This window comes from Python bivittatus, unplaced genomic scaffold (assembly GCF_059951505.1).
Source record: "Python bivittatus isolate LINGU-HERP-01145 unplaced genomic scaffold, Pbiv_v1 ctg000210_np1212, whole genome shotgun sequence".
Classification (NCBI taxonomy): domain Eukaryota; kingdom Metazoa; phylum Chordata; class Lepidosauria; order Squamata; family Pythonidae; genus Python; species Python bivittatus.
The window spans coordinates 4502817-4523154 of record NW_028277053.1 but is presented as its reverse complement, the minus strand read 5'-3'; the positions used below and the strand labels follow the sequence as shown (position 1 = coordinate 4523154).

The following is a 20338-nucleotide window of genomic DNA, read 5'->3' as shown; positions in this document are numbered from 1 at the left end:
CTTGCAAAAAGTCCAAAAAAGATTTCCAGTTAGCACTAAAATTACACAATATCTTATCTCGAATCAAAGCCATCATTTTTGCCATCTCAGCCAACTCCATCAACCTCACCAACCATTCTTCCACTGTAGATAATGTCTTATCTTTTCACCTCTGTGCCTTTAAGAACCTTGCTGCTGTTATCATATATAAAAATAAAGTTTATTTATTATTATTAAACCAACTTATATAGCCACCCGTCTCACCACAAGCAACTCTGAGCAGCATACAACAAAGCTAAAAACAATCAATAAATACATTAAAAATATAAAAAGCAAAATAGAGAATAAAAAGATGTTAAAAATAAGGGAGCCACCTCACTAATTCCCCCATCCCCTGGGGTCCCCAGGCCTGCTGGCATAACCAACTCTTAAGGGACCTCTGGAAGGTCAACAATGACGAGGCCAGCCTCACCTCATGAGGGAGAAGTTTCCACAGCTCAGGGGCCACAGCTGAAAAGGGCCACCGCCTGGGCCAAACATAGCTCCATAGGTGACAGAACCCGTAACATGCTCTCTCTGCTGGATATAGATAATTATAGATAACATCATATCCTTCCACCTTTATACCTATAAAAACCTTACTACTTTTATCATATATAATAACAAAAATTCCATAAATTTAATAACAAATATATTTTAACCTTAGTAAACTTTATACACAGATCCTTAAAGGATTGTCATTCAATCCTGGTCACAAAAAAATCTCAACAGCTACCAAAAGCCTCAGCATATGTTAACCCTAGTCCAATAAGTTCACTTTGTATGTAAACATTCTGTTTACTTTTGAAAAGCTTAAACTTTAATCCTTTCAAATAATGTCCCACAAGTTGATTCCCCATCGTCTCCTTTTCTCCCAAAAATATCCCCAGTAATTTCTCTTTGTCTCTTCCCAGGAACAGCTTCACCAATTCAACACATTCCTTTTGCAAATCCAAGATAACAGATCTTTCCAAGTCACCCTTCTCCATTATTTGTACGCTCCCTTTAAACTGTAACATCAATTGATTCCATTTGTAATTCCATTCTGGCATCTTTTTCTATATCATTCTTATCTTTTAGCTGTCTTAAATCCATGTTCGAATCCACAACTTCTTTAATCATACCACCTTCACAGTCTAACATTTTTTTGAACTCCAATTCCGTATTTGAGACAATCTCCACCTCTTTTTCAAAGTTAACCATCATATCCACTTTTTTCTTTTTTTCAAGGTACTTAAATCTGCATCAAACTGACTGGAGTAAACTTAAAGCAGTTAGCTTATCTTCTAATGACTGCTTCAAAGGACATCTTCTGTACATTTTTTTTTTTTTTGCTGAAAGCAAACCGTGTCTTTTTATTATTTTTTTTTTCTGTTTGCACAAGTAAAACATATAGCCAGATAGAATTACAAGCAAAAGTAAACTGACAGGTCATGCCCTCTAGTGTCTTTCAAGCTGGAATTGCAGGCACGTGTTAAAGAAAAACATACTGGGATCAAATTGCAGTCTTCTTCTGTTTTAGAAACCCAGCCAATTAACAAACATAATCCACAAAACAAAAAAGACTTTCCCATGGAAAAAGCAAACCTCGTCACTGCAAATGGAGTTTCGTAAAAAAATAAACTTCTAACAAATAAATCTTCCCTTTTCACTGTAAATAACTTTTAAGTCTCTTTTAAATTCCGCTAGTCGTCCAGCTTTTTACAGATTAAGCAGATTCAAATTAAAGCTCTAATTCTTCTTTTAAATGTATAGTCCCAAAAATAAGGATAAGCCCCAAGATAATTACGTATCTGTTGCAAAGGAAGGTCCCTCTTAAGTTGCAAAGAAGTTATACTCCACTATGTTTAGAAATGGGGTTTGGTCGGCTCTAGCATCCATAAAAAAGGCTGCGCCACAGCTTCAAACAAAGATAGATCCCCCACCTCCCAGCCACCCAACTCAAAAGCCATTCACAAAAGCTTCCATCTCCACAATTAGGAACGGCCGTCTGGAGGCCGTATGGTTCGATTTCCTTGCTTGCTCCTTAATCTGGAGCAAGTTGAGTGGCCAGCACTTGCTGCCAGCCATCAATCCAGCTGCAGTGTTGTCTCCCCTCTCACAGAAAGATGATTAAGCCGCCATTGTCCACACTGGAAGCTAAAACACACATTTCAAGGGGGTTGCACTATGATCCTATACGTAACAAACATCAATGTTACATTCTTGAATTTGATGATATAAAGTTGACGATAGTAAGAAATAATCAAGCCTAAAAAAATTCTGATGCACATTTGAATAAAATGTATATTCTCTTTTAGTTGGATGCATCAAATGCCAAGGGTCTGCTAAATTCAATTCTTCCATATAAGTCTTAATTGTTTCCCTCACTAATGATTGTTTTTTATGTGCTGGGGTCAAGCTCAGAATCCAATATTTCATTAAAATCTCCTATTATCAATGTATCATAAATACACCCATTCAAGTGTTGAAAATATTCATAAAACTTAGCAGGAGAATATAAATTTGGTCTATATGTAAGAGTTGCCGCATTCAACGCTGAATAAAGACTCTGTGAGATGCAGGCTTGTACAAAAGCAATTTACTCAGGTGTAATGCATGTGGTTACAAACAAAGCCAGGGTTGGCTTGGCACAGGTTACATAGCATTTTATAGCCTCCCCATTTCCCGCGCTTTACAAGTCCTGCCTGCTGACCGCCCCTGCCCATCCTTGGCTCACCCCTTGCCCTCGGCTCTTCCCGTCCCGGATCAATGGCAGGTTCAGCCAGGGTCCTTTGTTTTCTGCTGCTTTGCTTGCATGCCAGGTCCCATGAGGATGACTCACGATTGCTCTTGATGGGCGGTTGAGTGGGGCTTGAGCTGCGGAGTTTTTTGTCTTCATTGTTGGCTGCTTGCCTGCGGTGGTTGGGGGAAGTCCCGTTTGTTGCAAAGTAATTGATTCCTGCCGCGGGTTGATTGCCACCACCTGCAAGCAGTTTACTTGCGGTTTTGCACTTCCTCTTTCGATCGCCTGCGCCTGAGGCAAGGAAACTGACTAGGTGCGTTTGAAATTAGCTAGGCGGAATGGCGGCTAGCTTGGAAGGCATGTGCCGTGCCAGGCTGAACCTGACACTATAAACATTAACCATAGCTATTGCAGTCTCTGCTATTTTGGCACACAAAATTAAATAATGCCCATTTGCATCAGTGATAACTTCCTATACGTCAGTTGGGAATCCTTTTCAAACCAGAATGGCCACACCTTTAGCTTTTGTTGAAGTATCTGTGAGGTAAACGTGTCCCACCCAATCTTTTATTATTTATCCTGTTCCATTAGATGAGTCTCTTGTAAATAAGCAATGAATGTCTGCCCTTAATGATTTTAAGTATGCTAAGATTACATTTTTTTTTCTTGGATTCTTGTAACCCTTTTACAGTTAAACTAACTTCATCCATAAATTTTATTTTAGCCCACTTATCAATATTCTCCCAATACCAATTCATATTATGACCTGTATCATTTAACAAATGTCTAATAAAAATATTTAAATATTTAATATATATTGCTCACAGATGTAGAACCTCCATAAAGGCTCAATTTAACATTCAAATACCATTCTTTTACATGTATATAGAATCTATACTTAAAGCAAAAAAAGAAAAACATGATTATGTGCATAAATTTAAAAAAAAAAAGAGCAAGTGACATTACAAAAAAATCTTTAAAAAGAAAAAATATGTAAAGAAAGAAGGAAAAAAATCACAGAAGTTGAGCGCTTCCCAAAGGGGATGGCACAAAAAAAAGTACTGTGTGTTAAAAATAAGTGATAGAGTTGGCGGTATGCTCAGACCCTCTATCTTGAAATAACCAAAACAAACATGAATAGGAGTACAGAAAAACAATACTGGCATGTAGATTTTTAACTCAGGGTTTTAGTGTAGGCAAACTCCAACTTCTCTCTTGGCAGATTCCATAGAATGAAACACAATCAAGCTTGTCCATCTGCAGATTTTAAAGATAGGATAAAGGCCTCTGCATTCAAGGGACTATCAAATGTGTGAATCTGATCTTGATGATTAACGCAGAATGTAGCTGGAAAATGCACAAAATATTGAAATTGTATTGATATTGAAATATTGATCAGGGAAGACTTTGAGCTTTTGTAAACATCTTTCTCTTTTCTGAAACCTCTTTAGTAAAATCAGGATAAATTAATATCTTGCTATGACTGGAGCCCCACTTCAAAGGAGACTTTACTGATTCCTGGTGAAATATAAGTAAAATCTCATCTCTTGGGGTAACATGGAGGAATTGCACAATAATAATATTGGAACTAGTTCCAGTCTTCCTTCTCATTAAAGGAATTTTAATCACATGGTCAGTCTTGACTGGAAAGTCCATTCCCAAAGAAAGGAGCTTTCTGAAAAAAATCTTCCATAAATTCCTCCAGGTTTGATTGACCTGGAGGGTTCTCAATACCAATCACAACGTAGGTTTTTCCTACACAATTGTGACTCCAGATAAGTAATTTGTTTATCCAAAATATTATGACTGGCTTGAGTTATAGTCTTGTGGGCATTTAAATGAACCTCATAGCAAGCCATTTTTTTCTTGCATCGATTTTAAATCACATTTAAGCTCTGCCAGATCTTGTTGGTCAGCTTCAAGAGTTGTACCTGAGCCAAGATCTCTTTTAGTAAAGTAGCGGAAGAATCCTCCTCCACCATCTTGCCTGGCTTGGCAGATAATGGTGTAGTTGAAATTACGCCAGCTGTTGAACACTTAGGTCTAGTTGCCATTCCAATAGCTTGTTAAAAACAAAATAATGGAATGGAAGGCATGTGCGAGGAGGATACTGGAATGGAGGATCAAAGTTATCGGGGGGGAGCATTCCTGAGCAAGTGCTTCCTCAGCCTGCAGCAGGACCATGAGAAGGTGAAGAAGCTGAGACTAGCCCCTCCCTAGAGTCTCATGGGGTATAGCCACTAGTTGCTTTAGCATAGGTTTAGTCTGGCGAGATTCTGTCCATTAGGTGCAAGCTAATAAAGGAACTATACTGGACTGGACTGCCTTGTTGGTTCTTGAGCTAGGCCTGACAAATAATATGTAATGAAAAGTTTTATTTACTAAATGATGAAAGTCCTTATCCATACAGTCCAATAATACAGAAGTCTGAAAGCCTTTTGATCAGGAGAGAGACAAGAGATATGCACGCACCACGGCATCCCAAAGAAAAAGTCTCAAGAAAACTGCAGGGACTTGGCAGTCTCCAAGAATCGGATGACTGAATGGATTAAAAAAATTTTTGATGAAACTATACCTGAAATCTAAAATTGGCCTGATTTCATTTACTCAGCTTTTCTATGCATACAAACTTCATTCCATTTGGTTAAAAAAATTAAACAAATGCAGCTATTTGGAGATTCCCATGCAAATCAGTTGAGGAACTAACCTCACCTTTTAAACTGAAGTTCCTAGTTTAATCAGATAGCTTCATATGTGACCTCTTTTGTGCTATGGCATTGCAAAATATTCCTCACTCCTCAAGCCATTTGCCAAATCATCAGTACTTTATAACTAGGTTCATGCAGTACACTAAATCTTAAACACAGGTTAATAAATATGGCACCATTTACTACAAATGCTGCTGCATTCTGCACCAGTTGAAGCTTCCAAATGCTCTTCAAGAGCAGCCCATGTAGAGCGCATGCAGTAGTCCAGACAAGAGGTCATGAGGGCATGAGTGACAGTTAGCAGGGTCCTCAGAAATTGGTGCAGCTAGCGCACAACCTGAAGGCCCTCCTAGCCACAGCTGCCACCTGCTCTTCGAGTAGGAGCTGTAAGTCCAGGAGGACCCCCAGATTATGTACTGGGTCTGTCTGAGGCAGTGCCACCCCATCCAAGATGGAAGGTTCCCGTCACCAAAAGGTCCAAACACCCAGAACCACTCAGTCTTGCTCGGGTTGAACTGAAGTCTATTGTGCCCCATCCAGGTTCCCACAGCCTCCAGACGCTAGGACAGGATGCATCACTCACGTGGCCAGGGGTAGAGATTAAAGCTGGGTATCATCCACTATTGGTGATACCTCACCCCAAACCGTTGGATGACTTCACCCAGTGGCCTCATGTAGATGTTAAACAGATGAGTTCATGCAGCCATTTTGAGCCATTTTGCATGTTGATGCAGCCATTTTGAGGAAAATCCCATCAGTCAAAGAACTTCCAGGTTAAAGGAAAAGAATTGTCCCAAGTTCTTGCATTCCACCAAGCTTCACTTGTCTTTTTGTTCCAGAACTACAGTAATTCTGATGTGATCTCAATCGACTGCAGTGTGAATCTGGCTGCCAATGAAGAAGTCACCTTTCTCTTATATGGAAATCTGTGGATGAGGACCCTGAGAGCGGTATGGACAAGATGCAAATTGCCATCTTTGCTAGCAGCCAAGACAAGCAGCAGGCAGCTGGTCCTGCTCTTCCAGGCCATGCTTCTTCCTACGGATGATCGGACTTTCATCATCCCCACTAACTTGTCTTTCAGTGCTAATCATATCCATCACCCATCCCAAAGCAAGAGTTCCCCTTAGTCCATCCAGTTGGGGAACAAGAGTTTCAGTTTTCAGAGTTGCTGAATGACTGCAAAGAGAGAGAGAATTTGGTCCAGCCAGAAGCAGCTGGGATTTAAGATGAGGGACATAACACCGAGCAAATTTAAAATGAGATTATATTTCAGGGAAAGAACTATGTGATCCTCTACCGCTAAAAAGATTAATAGCTAATAGGGTAGCAATGGGAGCAATATTGAAAGTGGCAGGAATCCTTCATGGAACTGAAAAGCCTCACCAGTGACATCCCATTTTGCAGATTTTGTATCTCCCTCCACCAACCGCTAGATACCCCTAAGCCCTACCTTTCTCTTTTTGCCAAATCATGGTCCCTCTATAATCAAGGACATTGAGAGGCCAGGAAGAAATGATGAAGACAAGACAGATTATTTTGCTTCCCTCCTCATGTGTCAGGAGGCAGAATTCTTCTGGAGGTTGGGATGGGATAAATGCTTTGATCCATGAAAGCTTTCCAGCCTGTGCAGGTGTGATGGAATGGAATTATGAAGGCCAGGCTCAGGGAGATTAAGCATTTTCTTAGCTCACAGCAGGGGCGTGGGAACTACAAGAGGATGAGACTGGCACCTCCCTGAGGAATTCACACTGTTGTGGCTGGCTGACTTGGGACCTGGGGTTTCAGTCTGGGAAGATTGATGTCAGGCCTAGCCCAAGGAACTCCAAGAGACAATGCAAAATCAGTTCAGCTATGTTTATTAGCTACAACCTCTAGCAAGAATCTTCCCAGACTCAAACCCCAGGTCCCAAGTCAGCCAGCCACAGCAGTGTGAATTCCTCAGGGAGGTGCCAGTCTCATTCTCTTGTAGTTCCCACGCTCCTGCCGCGAGCTAAGAAAATGCTTATCTCCCTGAGCCTGGCCTTCATAATTCCATTCCATCAAAGCAGGTGATAATTAGAATGAATCAATTCTGACTAAACTAGGTGAACTCCCTCCCTACTAGGACATGTTCATACATTGCTTTAAGTTGGTTTTGGTTTAATGTATTGTGTGAACTTAATATTTATGGTTTCTTCCACAAACCATAGTTAAAATCAACCATGGCTTAGCATTATGTGCAAACTGAGCCACTGATTCTCTCTCCTATCTGTCCAGCTGAAATTCAAGTCTTTGAGATTCATCTTCAATGCTGCCCTGCAGAGAGGGTTTCGTAGTGCCTTTGTCTTCAGAGAAGAGGATCCTAGTCGCCAGGTAAGCCCTTGGATCACAGGTCCTCTTCTCACTTGCTTACACTCCAGGCAGCTTGACTCTTCAGAGGTCTTAGTCACCTTAAGACTCTGATGGAAGCTGGAGTTAGACTTTGTGATTATAGGAATATGATGTAAGTTTTCACATTTCTTCTGATCCTGACCTTAGACTGCCATTAATGGGTTTAAAAATACATGTTATTTCATCACCATCCAGGGGTTATGCAGGGAGGGGGAGTCAAAAATCTTGCAGAAGTTAGAAATTTTGTAGAAAGCCACACCAAATTTTCTGCAATTCTAGCTTCCTCTGCTTTTTTGCTTTTTTTTTCTGCTGCTTTTTTGTACACAGCCTTTGCTATTCAAACTGTTCCTTTAAGAGGCTTTGGGCTACTTGCCTCTGGTACAGGAAATCTGTGGCGTGAGGGGTGGTGCTTTCTTGTCTAGTAGTTGGTAAGACCCATGGGTGGAACCCATAAGTTGCCTGGAATGGTGACGTATCAATAGAGGAGTGGGCAGCATTGTTGTAAGCAAATTCAGCAAGAAGTATGAGATCAGTCCAGTTGTCTTGTTGGTAAGAAATACATCATCTTAAATATTGCTGTAATAGTTGGTTAGCCTTCTCCATTTGCCTCTGGATGGTGCAAGGAAGACAAATTCATCTTTAATAAGCACAAGAGGGCCCTCCAAAATTTGGAAGTGAATTGACTTCTTTGGTCTGTTAGGACATGATTGACCAATCGTCTATATCTAAAGACGTGATCCAAAAAGAGGTGAGCTTTTTGGGGGGCCATTGGGAGACCCTTGCAAAGAATAAAATGAGCCAATTTGGTAAATAAATCCACTACTACCAGTATGGTAGTATATCCCCACACTGGAGGAAGATCAGTGATGAAATCCAGAGGAACAGTGTCCCAGGGTTGCAAAGGAGTTTCTAGCAGTTTCAACAACCCAGTCAGCTTACCAAGGATTGGTTTTGCTGTATGGCAGTCATGACAAGGGGAAACATAACCCTTAATGTCAGTGTGGGCTCTCAACCACCAAAATTCTCTGAACTGGTCAATCAGGGCTAAGTCATTCCACCCTACATTGCTAACAAGTAAAGTCCAAAATATATGTCCTTACTCTCCTCTGTCATTGCGTGAGCTTCCAGATCTCTCAACTAGCTGTGATTCTCTGTATGAGATCCCCAAAGTGTCCTTCGAGTTTACGCATGAAGTCTTGATAGTTGTCCAGTACTGGATCGTTCCCTTCAATGAACGGTATTGCCCACTTAGCTGCTGCTTCCTTCAGCAAGCTCAGCACAAAAGTCACCTTGGTGCGATCAGTGGGAAACTCCACCAACCTGCCTGCCATAAACATTTCACACTGAGTGATGAATGTGCGGAATCGATCCTGGTCCCCTCCAAACTTCTCCAGCAAGCTCCCATGAGAACGCAGAAGCATTGGTTGGGCTGCTATCTGTTGTGCTGCTGCAGGTTGAGGCAAATTCTGCTCCAGTTGCCATGTTAGTTGTATCATGGCATTCTGTAAATTGGTCATCTGTGCATCTACTTGCTGCTGGTGTTGCAACAATGCAGCTACCAGATGCTCAGCAGATAGTGGGGTTCCTTGCGGATCGGAGGCCATCCTTGAAATTCCTCTCTTTGGAAGTGAGTATGAGACTTGCAAGATTGATGTCAGCCCTCCCAGGTAAACTGACAGGAAACATGACAGATGAGCTAATTCTACTTTATTGTTAGGCTACATTAACAGAATCTTGCATGTCTGAAAGTACAAATCTCCTGCCGTCCCTTTTTACCACCTGATTAGTTAGGGCAGATCCTTTCTAAGTTTCTTTCCCTGCCTGTTACTCAGTTGCAGGCTCCTCCCCCTTTTAACTGATCATCACCTAGGCAGCATCTTTTCCCCCCATTTTCCAAGGACATTCTCACATTCCATTAGAGGGGGTGACCTTTCCATCAACCCCTTGTCATGGACAGATCACTCATTCATGATGATGGATTTAACCAGAGCCATCAAACCACTCAGAAAAGCTGGTGGCTTATTAAGGTGATTTCTGCAGACACCAAATGGAACTGGAGGGTTTCTGATTAGCACTTCAGGAATTTCCTAGCAATCTGGAGCTCTGTTAGTCATCTGCTTGACCTCTGGTCAGTGGAAGTGACCTGGATGTTTGATAGGATTGCCCCTGAGTCACCTCTCCTCCTCCACTGACCTCTGGGGGCTCCTTAGTTTTCTGAGGAGTTCCAGAAAATGAAACGGACGAAGAGATACCCAGAGTGACGCTGGTGGAAAATGAAGTTGAATCTGAGGGGATATGAACTCAAGTCTACTCTCTGGAGATAAGGACTTGAAGCATAACTACTTCTCCACCCTTACTACATCTGCAGGCGGCTGTCAGCCAGCATCATTGTTCATAACTCAGGCCCTGTTAGGTAATGGTGAGCTGGAACATCCAGTAACAATAATGTGCAAACATCTGGCGAGTCATCTCATAGATTAAATCACTCATATTTGCTGAAAGCTGGATCAGCAGGATTTTGAGATGATACAGGATGCATCTGGCAATGTTAACTGAGCCTGTAGATCTTGAGGAAGTAGACGAAGTTCTTTTTAGTATAAGCTCCAACACTTGTGATCTTGAATCCTATTCTTTCTGGCTAAGTAGCTAAAGAGGAAACTGAAAACTGGATTTGAGCTCTGGTCAAAGCATTCTTGAGGGAGGGGGATGTTCCAGCAATCTTAAAAGAGAATCCAGCAATAATGGACAATTACCAACTTATATCCAACTTTCCTTTTTGGAAGAACGTTATTGAGAAAGCAGCGAGTGGCAACTTGTCAACCCTTTCAGACAAAGAAAGTCAGGAAAGAGGAGTTGTAGTAGTCTTGGAAATTAGTTTGATGAGGTTAGGATGTTGGATTAGAATGTTGAAAGTCTGTCAGTCCCCTGTCTCCTTCAACTTATACCTAACCCAATCAAGGTGGAGTTGTTCTGAGTTTCCTTCTCAACTCATGCTTTCTACTCTCCCAGGACTGAGATACTGTTTCTGTAACTTCTCCACATTCTCCTGACATTCCATCACACAACTACAGAGGGCTCTGGAAGAAGCAGATTGTCTGGATCCTTGGCACTCAGGATTTAGGCCTAAACATGGGATGGAAACTGTATTTCTCACTCTGCAGTCCTTGGTGCTCTCTGAGCTTGGTTGTTTGCTTGCAGACAGTTCATTACCTGACTAGATAACATCATCAGCGCACTGACAACGTTACCTAGTTGGGTAATGAAATGTTTGCAAGCAACAACCAAGCTCAGAGACAACCAAACTCCTTAATCTCACAACACATGGACAGACTCAACCATAGTTTCAGCTGGGAAACTCTGAGCATCCTAGACCAAGCCAAATCCAAAAATACTAGGGAATTCCTGGAAGCTTGGCACTCACACATCAGCCATCAATAGACACATAAAGATAAAGCACATTTACACACCATTCCAAAGAGACAATAAGAAAGCTAAGAAGGAAACCAAAAGATCAGAGCACATCCTCTCCAGCAGCCTATACCCAGATAAGCAGGGATTAACACCAGGCAAACAATCAAACAGAAGACAATACCCTAATCAAGGAACTAACTACTAAGGAGAAAAACACACCCCATCAACACTGGCAGAGCAAGCTACTATATATAAACAGGGAGCAAACCCCACATTTACTAGCAGTGTTACTTAGGTAATGAAACATCTGCAATCAGCCAAGCTCAGAGAGCACCAAGGACTCAACAGTTCAACCCTGAGCCACAGAGATTCTCTTCTATTGGATTTCTCACTCTCACTGATGAGTTATGGTGGAACGTGGAGGGGGGAGCACAACCATCCTTGTGCTGCTGTCTCTTCAGTACTGTCAACTATGGTCCTTCTGGTTCTCCTGTGAGGGTTGGAAGTAGGAGACACCATTTGTGGTGGTTTTGCTCCTTCCTGAGTGGGCACGTTCGGTCAGTGGTTGCAGCAGGAAGAACTCAAGCCCGTGGGAATTCCAGTATGGATGACCCAGGGCTTAGTCCTTCCCCCAGCCTGTTTATCATCTACTTGGGACTTAGGTATCTTAGAGACCATCTATTCCAGTAAATTTTGCTTGCCAGAACTGGGAGAATAGAGTGCTTGCTGAAGATCCCTCCTATCCATGGGAAAAAGCACAGAAACAGGCACTGTAACAATTTGCCCGGACACAAAAGTCATTGCCTCTCTCATGGCCTTCTAAGAAATTGGTATGCCCTAGTTTTTCCAGAAGGCCTTTGTGGACTGAGATAGCTAGAGTAGTTATTGTTATGGGTTTTTATTTATTTCTATTGCATTTCTTGTTATTTTAACATATTGTTTTGTTAAATTATTTTGTACCCTTAGAACTGTTTGAAGTGAAAAGGTTTAGAAACCTACCTGCACACTCACACAGGTAGTGCACACTTTGAAAAGGATTGAAAAAAGATGCTTCAATCCTTGCAGTTCCTTAATGTGAGTGTTTTAAGAGTTGTATTAAAACCCACTATTATATTATTTGGTTCATTAAAGCAGCAGCATCTCCTTTTCAGGCTCCTGAAGAAACTTGGACAAAGACAAGCATACTTTAAAAGTTAACAGAGAAACGGTATGCTTGTAAGAGGTCTGAAGCAGTTCTTCTGAATCATTTGCAAACCCTGGACGAAGATGCTTCAGGAACCTCCTTAGCCAACTCAGGTGGAGCAGGAGCACCCTCTTCTGAGCAGTCATGGCTCAGCAGCCACTGACAGAAGAGGCTGCCTTGTTTTGCACAGAGGCAGTCCAACACTGTATGGGAACTCAGGTTCTAAAATTCCCTGCAAATCACACTTGCTCCCCTGTGCCTTCCAAAACAGTTGATATTGGAAGAGTTCCATGTTATGTCTTACTATTCTTTTTCCCCTTGCAGATTACGTTTGAGATCTCCAAAGTTGAGGAGTCCCACATCCCCATCTGGATCATAATTGGGAGTACATTAGGTGGCCTCCTGCTGTTGGCACTCCTGGTGCTGGCACTCTGGAAGGTAAGCCTTCCTGCAACCACACAGGGTAGGCATGGATGTATTACAATTAGCTCATCTTGACTCACTACAAGCTTAAATAAACTGCCCATTTGAATGGTTCCCCTCATAGAGAGCAATTAATTGGGGCCAAACACTTCCATGCAACCATAGTGACACAGAGGAGCCAAAAGGAACTCAAAACCATAATTGCATTTTTAATGCTGAATTCATTATGCCCATATTCAGTGATCTTGACGCTACATGCATTCTGGGTTACACCGGACACCCTTAGGAGTACAGTCAGACTGAACAAGATAGCAGTTTAGCATCTCCATAAATAGAAATTTTTCCAAAAATCCTTTTAACGACAACACAGATTAGGTTTCCATTTTTATGTTAATTAAAGCAAAAAACTAACTGGTTCTTCACTTAGGTAGGAATAATCAGAGAAGTATTGCAGTCTTGGGTTGCATCAACAGGGTGTTGAGATCACAGGAAGACCACTCTGTGCTACGTTGGTCAGACCTTATGTGGAATACTGTGTCCAGTTGCTGAGGAACTGGAAAGAGTGCAGAGAAGAGGGTGAGGGGCTTGGAGGCTAAATCCCACGAAAAGTGTTTAAAGGAACTGGATATGTTTAGCCTAAAGAAGAGAAGGGTAAGGGGAGACAGCATAGAAGTCTTCCAATATTTTAACAGCTGTCACAGGAAATAGAGAATAGATCTATTCTCCACAGCACCTAGGAGTAGGACAAGAACCAATGGGTGGAAGCATTACAGAGGGAGAGTCCAACTCAAAGTGAGAACTCTTCAGCGGTGGCGCAGCTGCCTTCTGAAAGCACGGGGGCTGCCTCAAGCCAAGGTCTGGGATGGTCTGAGGATTCCGGCCTTTGGTGGGGGGGTTGGACTAGAAGACCTCCAAGGTCCTTTCCAACTCTAGGATTCTAGGGGTGTCTCCAGGAAATGAAAAAGTCAAGATGGCAGCTGCAGCCACACAAAGCTCTGCCCTTTGTTTATGAGTCTCACAGCTACAATCTGGACTTTTTTTGACTCCTACTGTAAACTTGTAAACTATTTTCTCCCTCATTCCAAACAGCCCAAAACGCAAAAACAACCCTTGCTTATGGTCTTCCTATAATCCAGTCATTATAGTTGTTTTTCTCCTTAAGGGCAGAGGTTTTACATGCTGTATAACAGGTAGAAAATCAAATGAGGTTTTGCCTTTTTCTTATTTCCTAATTGTTTAAGCTTTAAATATTTGAAAGTTTTCATACTATTCTGTAAGCAAAAACTGAAAGTGCTAAGATGGCCTATAAGCCTTCATAAGTACGTTACAATTAAACTCTCTAGCATGGAGATTCAGTGATTTGTTAAACAACTGAAAAAAGCAGTCCCAGCTGTTTCAAAGTTGGCAAACTCAACTTGGGTTTCTGCTTTATCTTCGTGTCTCTTCAGCTTGGTTTTTTTAAAAGTGCCACCCGCAAGAGAGATGCAAGCCAAGATCAGACCATCAAGGATTTGGACTAAGGTTTCCATTCTCCCGAGTATATCAGCCTGGTTTTTTCTCACAACCAAGTTTACTTTGGTGTACAGCCAGCCTCTGTCTGCATTGATCAGTTCCCCTGTTAGCTGAAAGCAACCCAGCTGCTAAGTGTTGACTGCAAGGGAGATGCATCCACCAGCAAGGACTTCAAACTGGTTTCGTTTCCTTCTGCCTAAGACACTGGAACTGTGCAATAAGGACAGAGAGGGTAAATCGACAGAGAGCAGCCTTCTCTTTAAAATGACATACCTTGGGCTCAAGGCAGACGGAAAATATGCCAGAAGACTCTTAGGAAGAACCTCCAGCCCTTTACAAGTCTATGGCACGTGCAGTTTTTGTTTGGGCCGATACGCTTTTCAGTCTGCAGCCTCACTGGGGAAATTTTGCTCCTACAATAAAAAGAAGTGGAAAGTCTGGATTCACAAAGATATTTGAGCTTGCATTCCTTCATCCAAGATGTCAGGGGCAAACAAATCAGACAGAAGCATTCTGCAATGCATCCCCTTAAAAACAAATCAAGTTGCTTTAATAAAATAGTGCTTCATTCCAGATAACTTGGGGACCTACAAATCAAATGGACAAAGGGGTGCTGCAGAAAGTTGATGCTTTCAAATGAGATCTGCACAATAACTTCTGATTGCAAGTTGGGATCACTAAAATTAAGTGGAGATTACTTTGCAGATGGGCACACAGAAACACAATCTTGCTGTCAGGTATCTGAAGAAGAGAGAAAATGGGTAGAAGAGATCAATAATGATCATGTTACCAGACTACATTTGCAAATGCACCAGTAAAACTAGGCACCCAATGGTTTTGAAGGCCTAGGCCAACGATACAATGCACTGGACGCTGCTTCTGCACGTGGAATTCCTTTTCATTCCCAAAGCAAGGAGTACGGAAGTGCTCATAAAGAGAAGCCGCCCAACAACCCACCAGCTTTTTTCAGTTTTTGCATGGAGCAGATGGAGATCTTGATTATCTTCTTTTTATATGCACTGAACAAATACCCACAGTTATAAGCACCTTAATGCAAGCCTTCAATCCTCAGCTGTATATACTTATTCTGAAAATGTTTAACTTTCTTATTTTTAAGGTGATTTTTAAGAAAAACCAGTTTGAAGTATTTTCCCCAAGTTGTGCAATTTCCAAAATCAATAGAGACAGGAAAAATGTATTATATGTATATACTTTTGTATGTTGGAAAGGATTTAATTGACTATTTTTTCTTTTGCGTATAAAATTATTTATGCCATTGTTAATATTAATAACTGAAAATGAGATATTGGTTCAGCTGAATTCAGTAACATACATAAAATGTACCATTAGGGCTTTTTTAAAAAAAATAAGAAAAAGAAAATTAAACATTTTTAAGTGAATGTTTAGATATCCTCATTTGTCTAAAGCCAGTTTTAATGCATTATAAACATTACTTTCCCCACTGGGTGAATATCACACACCCACCTCTGATAGTCAGTGGACGAATCTGATTACTCAACAAGTTAGTTGTGAGAGGTCACAGCCGAGCAACCTGATGCCCTCAAAACCCATCAGGTTTCTTGGCAGCCCTGCTAGAGCTGCCGCCAAGCATCATCCTTAATGTGAAAGAAAGGAGGGGGCTATTAAATGATGGAAAATAATCCTATTAATTGCAATGAATTTCATTAATTTACATTTAAATTAAAATCAAATCAACACTAGTTTTCTGTCCACTTTGGGGCTTGAGCCATCAAAGGTCAAGTGGACCCTTGACTGACCCTCTCAAAAATGTACCCCCTCAGTTCGGGACATTTTAGTGATGAAGTGAGACTGTAGCTTTCACAGAGAGTGGCGTAGAGGTAGGCAGGAAGTCTCCTTAGAAGCAGAAACAAGATGGGCTCTAAGATCAACTGTTGTGTGTGATTTTATTTTTGTAAATTGCTTTGAGAAGGTGGTGGTAGTGGTGGTGCAACCTAGAAATATTGCAAATAAACTCCAATTGGATAGTTATTCTGCTACATTCTGGATTGTATGCTTGGGTACTTACTATTTTTCTGCCATGCTGTTTCTCATTCTTTGGCCCCGTATATTTTTGCTCCTTCATTTGACTGTTGGAATATTGTAAGCCAGAACAAGCAACTGCCTTAAAAACCTAAAGCAGTCAATACTTCATTTTATATCAAAACAGCCTGTCCTGTTTTCCATTCCCCCATCAAAACAGCCACCCATTTGTTTTCCATCCCCCCATCAAATTTAGCTACCAGTGGAGGAAATCTCGACAAATCAGCTTGAATGCCAAGTGGAACCCTAAAAAACCTCTTAATACCACTATGCAATCCCATTCCATGGAATTGCATGCAGCAAACAGGGCTTAGCCATTGCCTCTGCATAGGCTAGCAATACTTTCCCACAGAATGAGACCTCCCCTCCATCAAGATCCTGGGAGAAAAATGAGCAGCCCACTAAGAGCAATTCTCCTAATCTTCTGCAGGCCAAGCAGCTGTACTTCAATGCAAGTTCTAGTGATGGGAACATCACAGGGAAACCTTGGAAACTTTTTGTCCTGCTGATAGTGATTCTTTCAGCTTCCAAGGACATGGACTGAGTACGTGCCCCTTGACTCTCCTGGCTGATCAAACTGGCCGGGCCAGGACTGGCCCCCATGGTTGCGGGTGATTGTGGCATCCTTGGGCAATGTGTGCTTAACAGAGGCAGCAGCACCACATCCCCCCTGGACCCAATGTCTATGATTTTCTGCTCCTGGGTAAAGTGATTGAGGGGGTGCTGGCCTCATAGCTCCAGATGCATCTGAATGAAACTAATTATCTGGACAGATTTCAAGGGGGGGCTTCACCCAGGATATGGTACTGAGACTGCTCTGGTAGTCCTGGTGAATTACCTATGCTAGAAACTAGATGTTCTCTGGGCAATTAGCACCCTCAATAAATAGGCATGCTGAGGGAGAACAAGCTGAAATTGTATCATGGTATCCTTTTGGGTCAGCTGCAGGAGTTGGGGCTAGGTGGCACAGTGTTGTGCTGGTTCAGCTCCTTTCTCCAAGGCCGAACCCAATCAGTGTTGATAGGGAGCGAGAGGTCCAGCCCCCGCCCCCTACTTTGTGGGGTGCCTCAGGGTTCGGTGCTTTCACCGCTCCTATTTATCATCTACATGAAACCGTTGGGTGAGATCATCCGGCACCATGGGATGAGGTATCATCAGTATGCTGATGATACCCAATTATACATCTCCATCCCACGTGCCTTAAGTGACGCTGTGACTGCCCTCTCGCGGTGCCCGGAGGCTGTGTGGGCCTGGATGGGGGACAACAGGCTTCGACTGAACCCTGGTAAGACGGAGTGGCTGTGGGTACGGGGAGCCTCAAGATCTAGGAGTTTGTCATCTTTGGTTCTTGACAGGGTTGCACTACCCCAGACAGACCCAGTGCGTAATCTGGGGGTCCTCCTGGACTCATGACTCCTGCTCAAAGAGCAGGTGGCAGTCGTGGCTAGGAGGGCCTTTGCACGACTTCATGTTGTGCGGCAGTTATGCCCCTTCCTGGATCGGGAGGCCCTCCGCACAGTCACCCATGCCCTGGTCACCTCTGGGTTGGACTACTGTTACACGCTCTACATGGGGCTACCCTTGAAGAGTATCCGGAAGCTACAGCTGGTGCAGAATGCGGCAGCGTGGACAGTTCTCAATGCCCCTAGGAGGACACATATAACACTGCTGTTGCGTGAGCTGCATTGGTTGCCAGTTTGTTTCCGGGTCCAATTCAAGGTGTTTGTTATCACCTTTAAAGCCCTTCATGGCACAGGACCAGATTATCTGAGGAACCGCCTCGCCCCAGTTATCTCAGCCCGTCCCACTCGGTCCAGCAGAAGGGGCAGATTGCAGACCCCACCGGTCAAGGAATTTCGATTGGTGGGGGTCTAGGCAGAGGGCCTTTTCTGCTGTGGCTCCCGCCCTATGGAACATCTTGCCTCCCAAGGTCCGGTGTGCCCCCTCCCTCATGGCCTTCAGAAAAGGGGTTAAATCCTGGCTTTGCCAGAAAGCCTGGGGGCTGGATGGGGGCTCGCATCTGTGGAGATGGCTGGTGGGGTGATGGGTTCTGGCTCCCCCCCCAGCACCTTGAAGGTGTAAGTGCTAAAATATACAGGGGGGGTTTAGGCCATTTTTAATGTATGTTTGTATTTTAATTATTTATGGATTTTAGCCACTGTTGGAGGGATTGGTGTTTTTTTCTTTTTTGTTACTGTTAGCCACCCAGAGTCACCTGTTGGGGGAGATGGGCGGCATACAGGTTTAATAATAATTAAAAAAAAAAAATTAAATCTAGACAGGGCAGAGGTGCTATTGGTAAGGAGAAAACTGGATGTGGAGATTCAAGGGGAACTTGCTACGTTCCCCCAGAAAGGGCAGATTTGCAATTTGGGAGTGCTCCTTGACTCCACAAATGATACTGGATTTGCAAGTGAGAACACATTTGTGAAGCACAGCTAATGTGCCAAAACCACCCTTCCTGAACTAGTCAAAATTAGCAACTGTTATCCACATCTTGATTACATCCTGGCTTGACTACAACGTGCTTTACGTGGAGCTACCCTTAGAACGTGTCCAGAAATTACAAGGCATACAAAATGCAGCAGTGAGGCTGCTGACTGGCACAAGGTGCAGGGATCACATTAAAATCTACACTGGCGATTAATTACTGAACACACCTTTTAAAAAGCAACTTAGAGTGTGACTTTCTGAGGAGTGCCTTCCCAGTTATGAGTCAGCAGGAGACTCCATGCCAGAAGCTAACTGATCTCATGTGCAAGAGAAGTCCTTCTCTTGCACGGCCCCCAGTATAAAGAATTCACTCTCCAAGAAGTTGAATTTGACCCCAACTCTCCCAATACAGTACGAGTAAAACGGCAAAACCCATCTCTTTCAGCAAATTTTTCATTAGTTGATCTTGTATTTTACCACCGATTTAAATTTTGCCTTGATTTTTAACTATATTGTATTTTTAACTGATATAACCCATTTTAAACATGGCAGGAGATATTAAATTAGCATATTGCTAGCTCCTACTGAACTCACAGCAGCTCACAACACAACATATGTGCAATAATATGGGAGCGATCATCTTAAATTCAGGGTCCCTTTTTGGTTCAATACTACATATAATGTGGAAAAGAGAGAAAGAATCAATCAATCAATCAATCTCAAGCCATTGGCAAAATTGAATGGCGGCTGACCCAGAACAGACCAAAAAGTACTTCTTTACCCAATATCCTCCTTAGTCTGCTTGCAAAATGGATTAGATATGTAATGGACAATAGACCATGTTAGATTTCAATATACGTTTTTCAGATGCAGGTGCAACATGTCTTCGAGTACCATTATCAGATACCGGGAATCAACAACAGGAGGTCACTTTCCTCTTGCTACAACTATGTGCTCCCCACACGTTCTGTTCTAGGAAGACATAAAATGTTCTTGAAATGAATGGTAATCTGTACTTGATTATAAGCCATTTACCTTCCCTGTGGGACTGAAGGGCAAAGGGTATCAGCAATCTCACATTTCCGCCCATCTGCTCACACAAAGTCCATTGCCTTACCGCTATTTTCCAAATCTAATCTCTTCAATGAAATTTCTTGGGACAATCTTTGGTATTGTGTTCATTCCAAGCCTTTTACTTGTGCTTAAAAGAAATGCTATAATTACACAGTAATTAAATTATGCTAAAACCAGAAATAACCATTTCTATAGTTATACAATTTTAACCCAGTTTTCATTGTTAAAAATAAATTCCATGGCCAAGTAGTACTATATAAAAGTAGGACCACCCAGTACAGTAACAGTTTGCACAGCCTCCATTGTTATGGCTTTGATGAACTAAAGTTAAGAAGTTTCTGAACTGCTGAACCAGCTCCCTCATGTACAGCCAGTGATGTGGACAAGCCAACTGATTAGTGCTATTTCGTATCATTT

The 20338-nt window shown here is 42.3% G+C and overlaps 1 protein-coding gene across 1 annotated transcript in view; it reads left to right on the top strand.

Moving 5' to 3' along the window:
- ITGA11 (integrin subunit alpha 11) overlaps positions 1–16357 on the top strand; it is a 127271-nt gene extending 110914 nt beyond the window's left edge. The window contains exons 27-30 of the mRNA XM_088139244.1: positions 6291–6401; positions 7711–7806; positions 12743–12856; positions 14290–16357. Of these exons, the coding sequence (XP_087995370.1) occupies positions 6291–6401; positions 7711–7806; positions 12743–12856; positions 14290–14361 (393 nt within the window). The 3' untranslated portion in view covers positions 14362–16357. The remainder of the gene's footprint in view (positions 1–6290; positions 6402–7710; positions 7807–12742; positions 12857–14289) is intronic.
- Positions 16358–20338: the final 3981 nt, after the last annotated feature.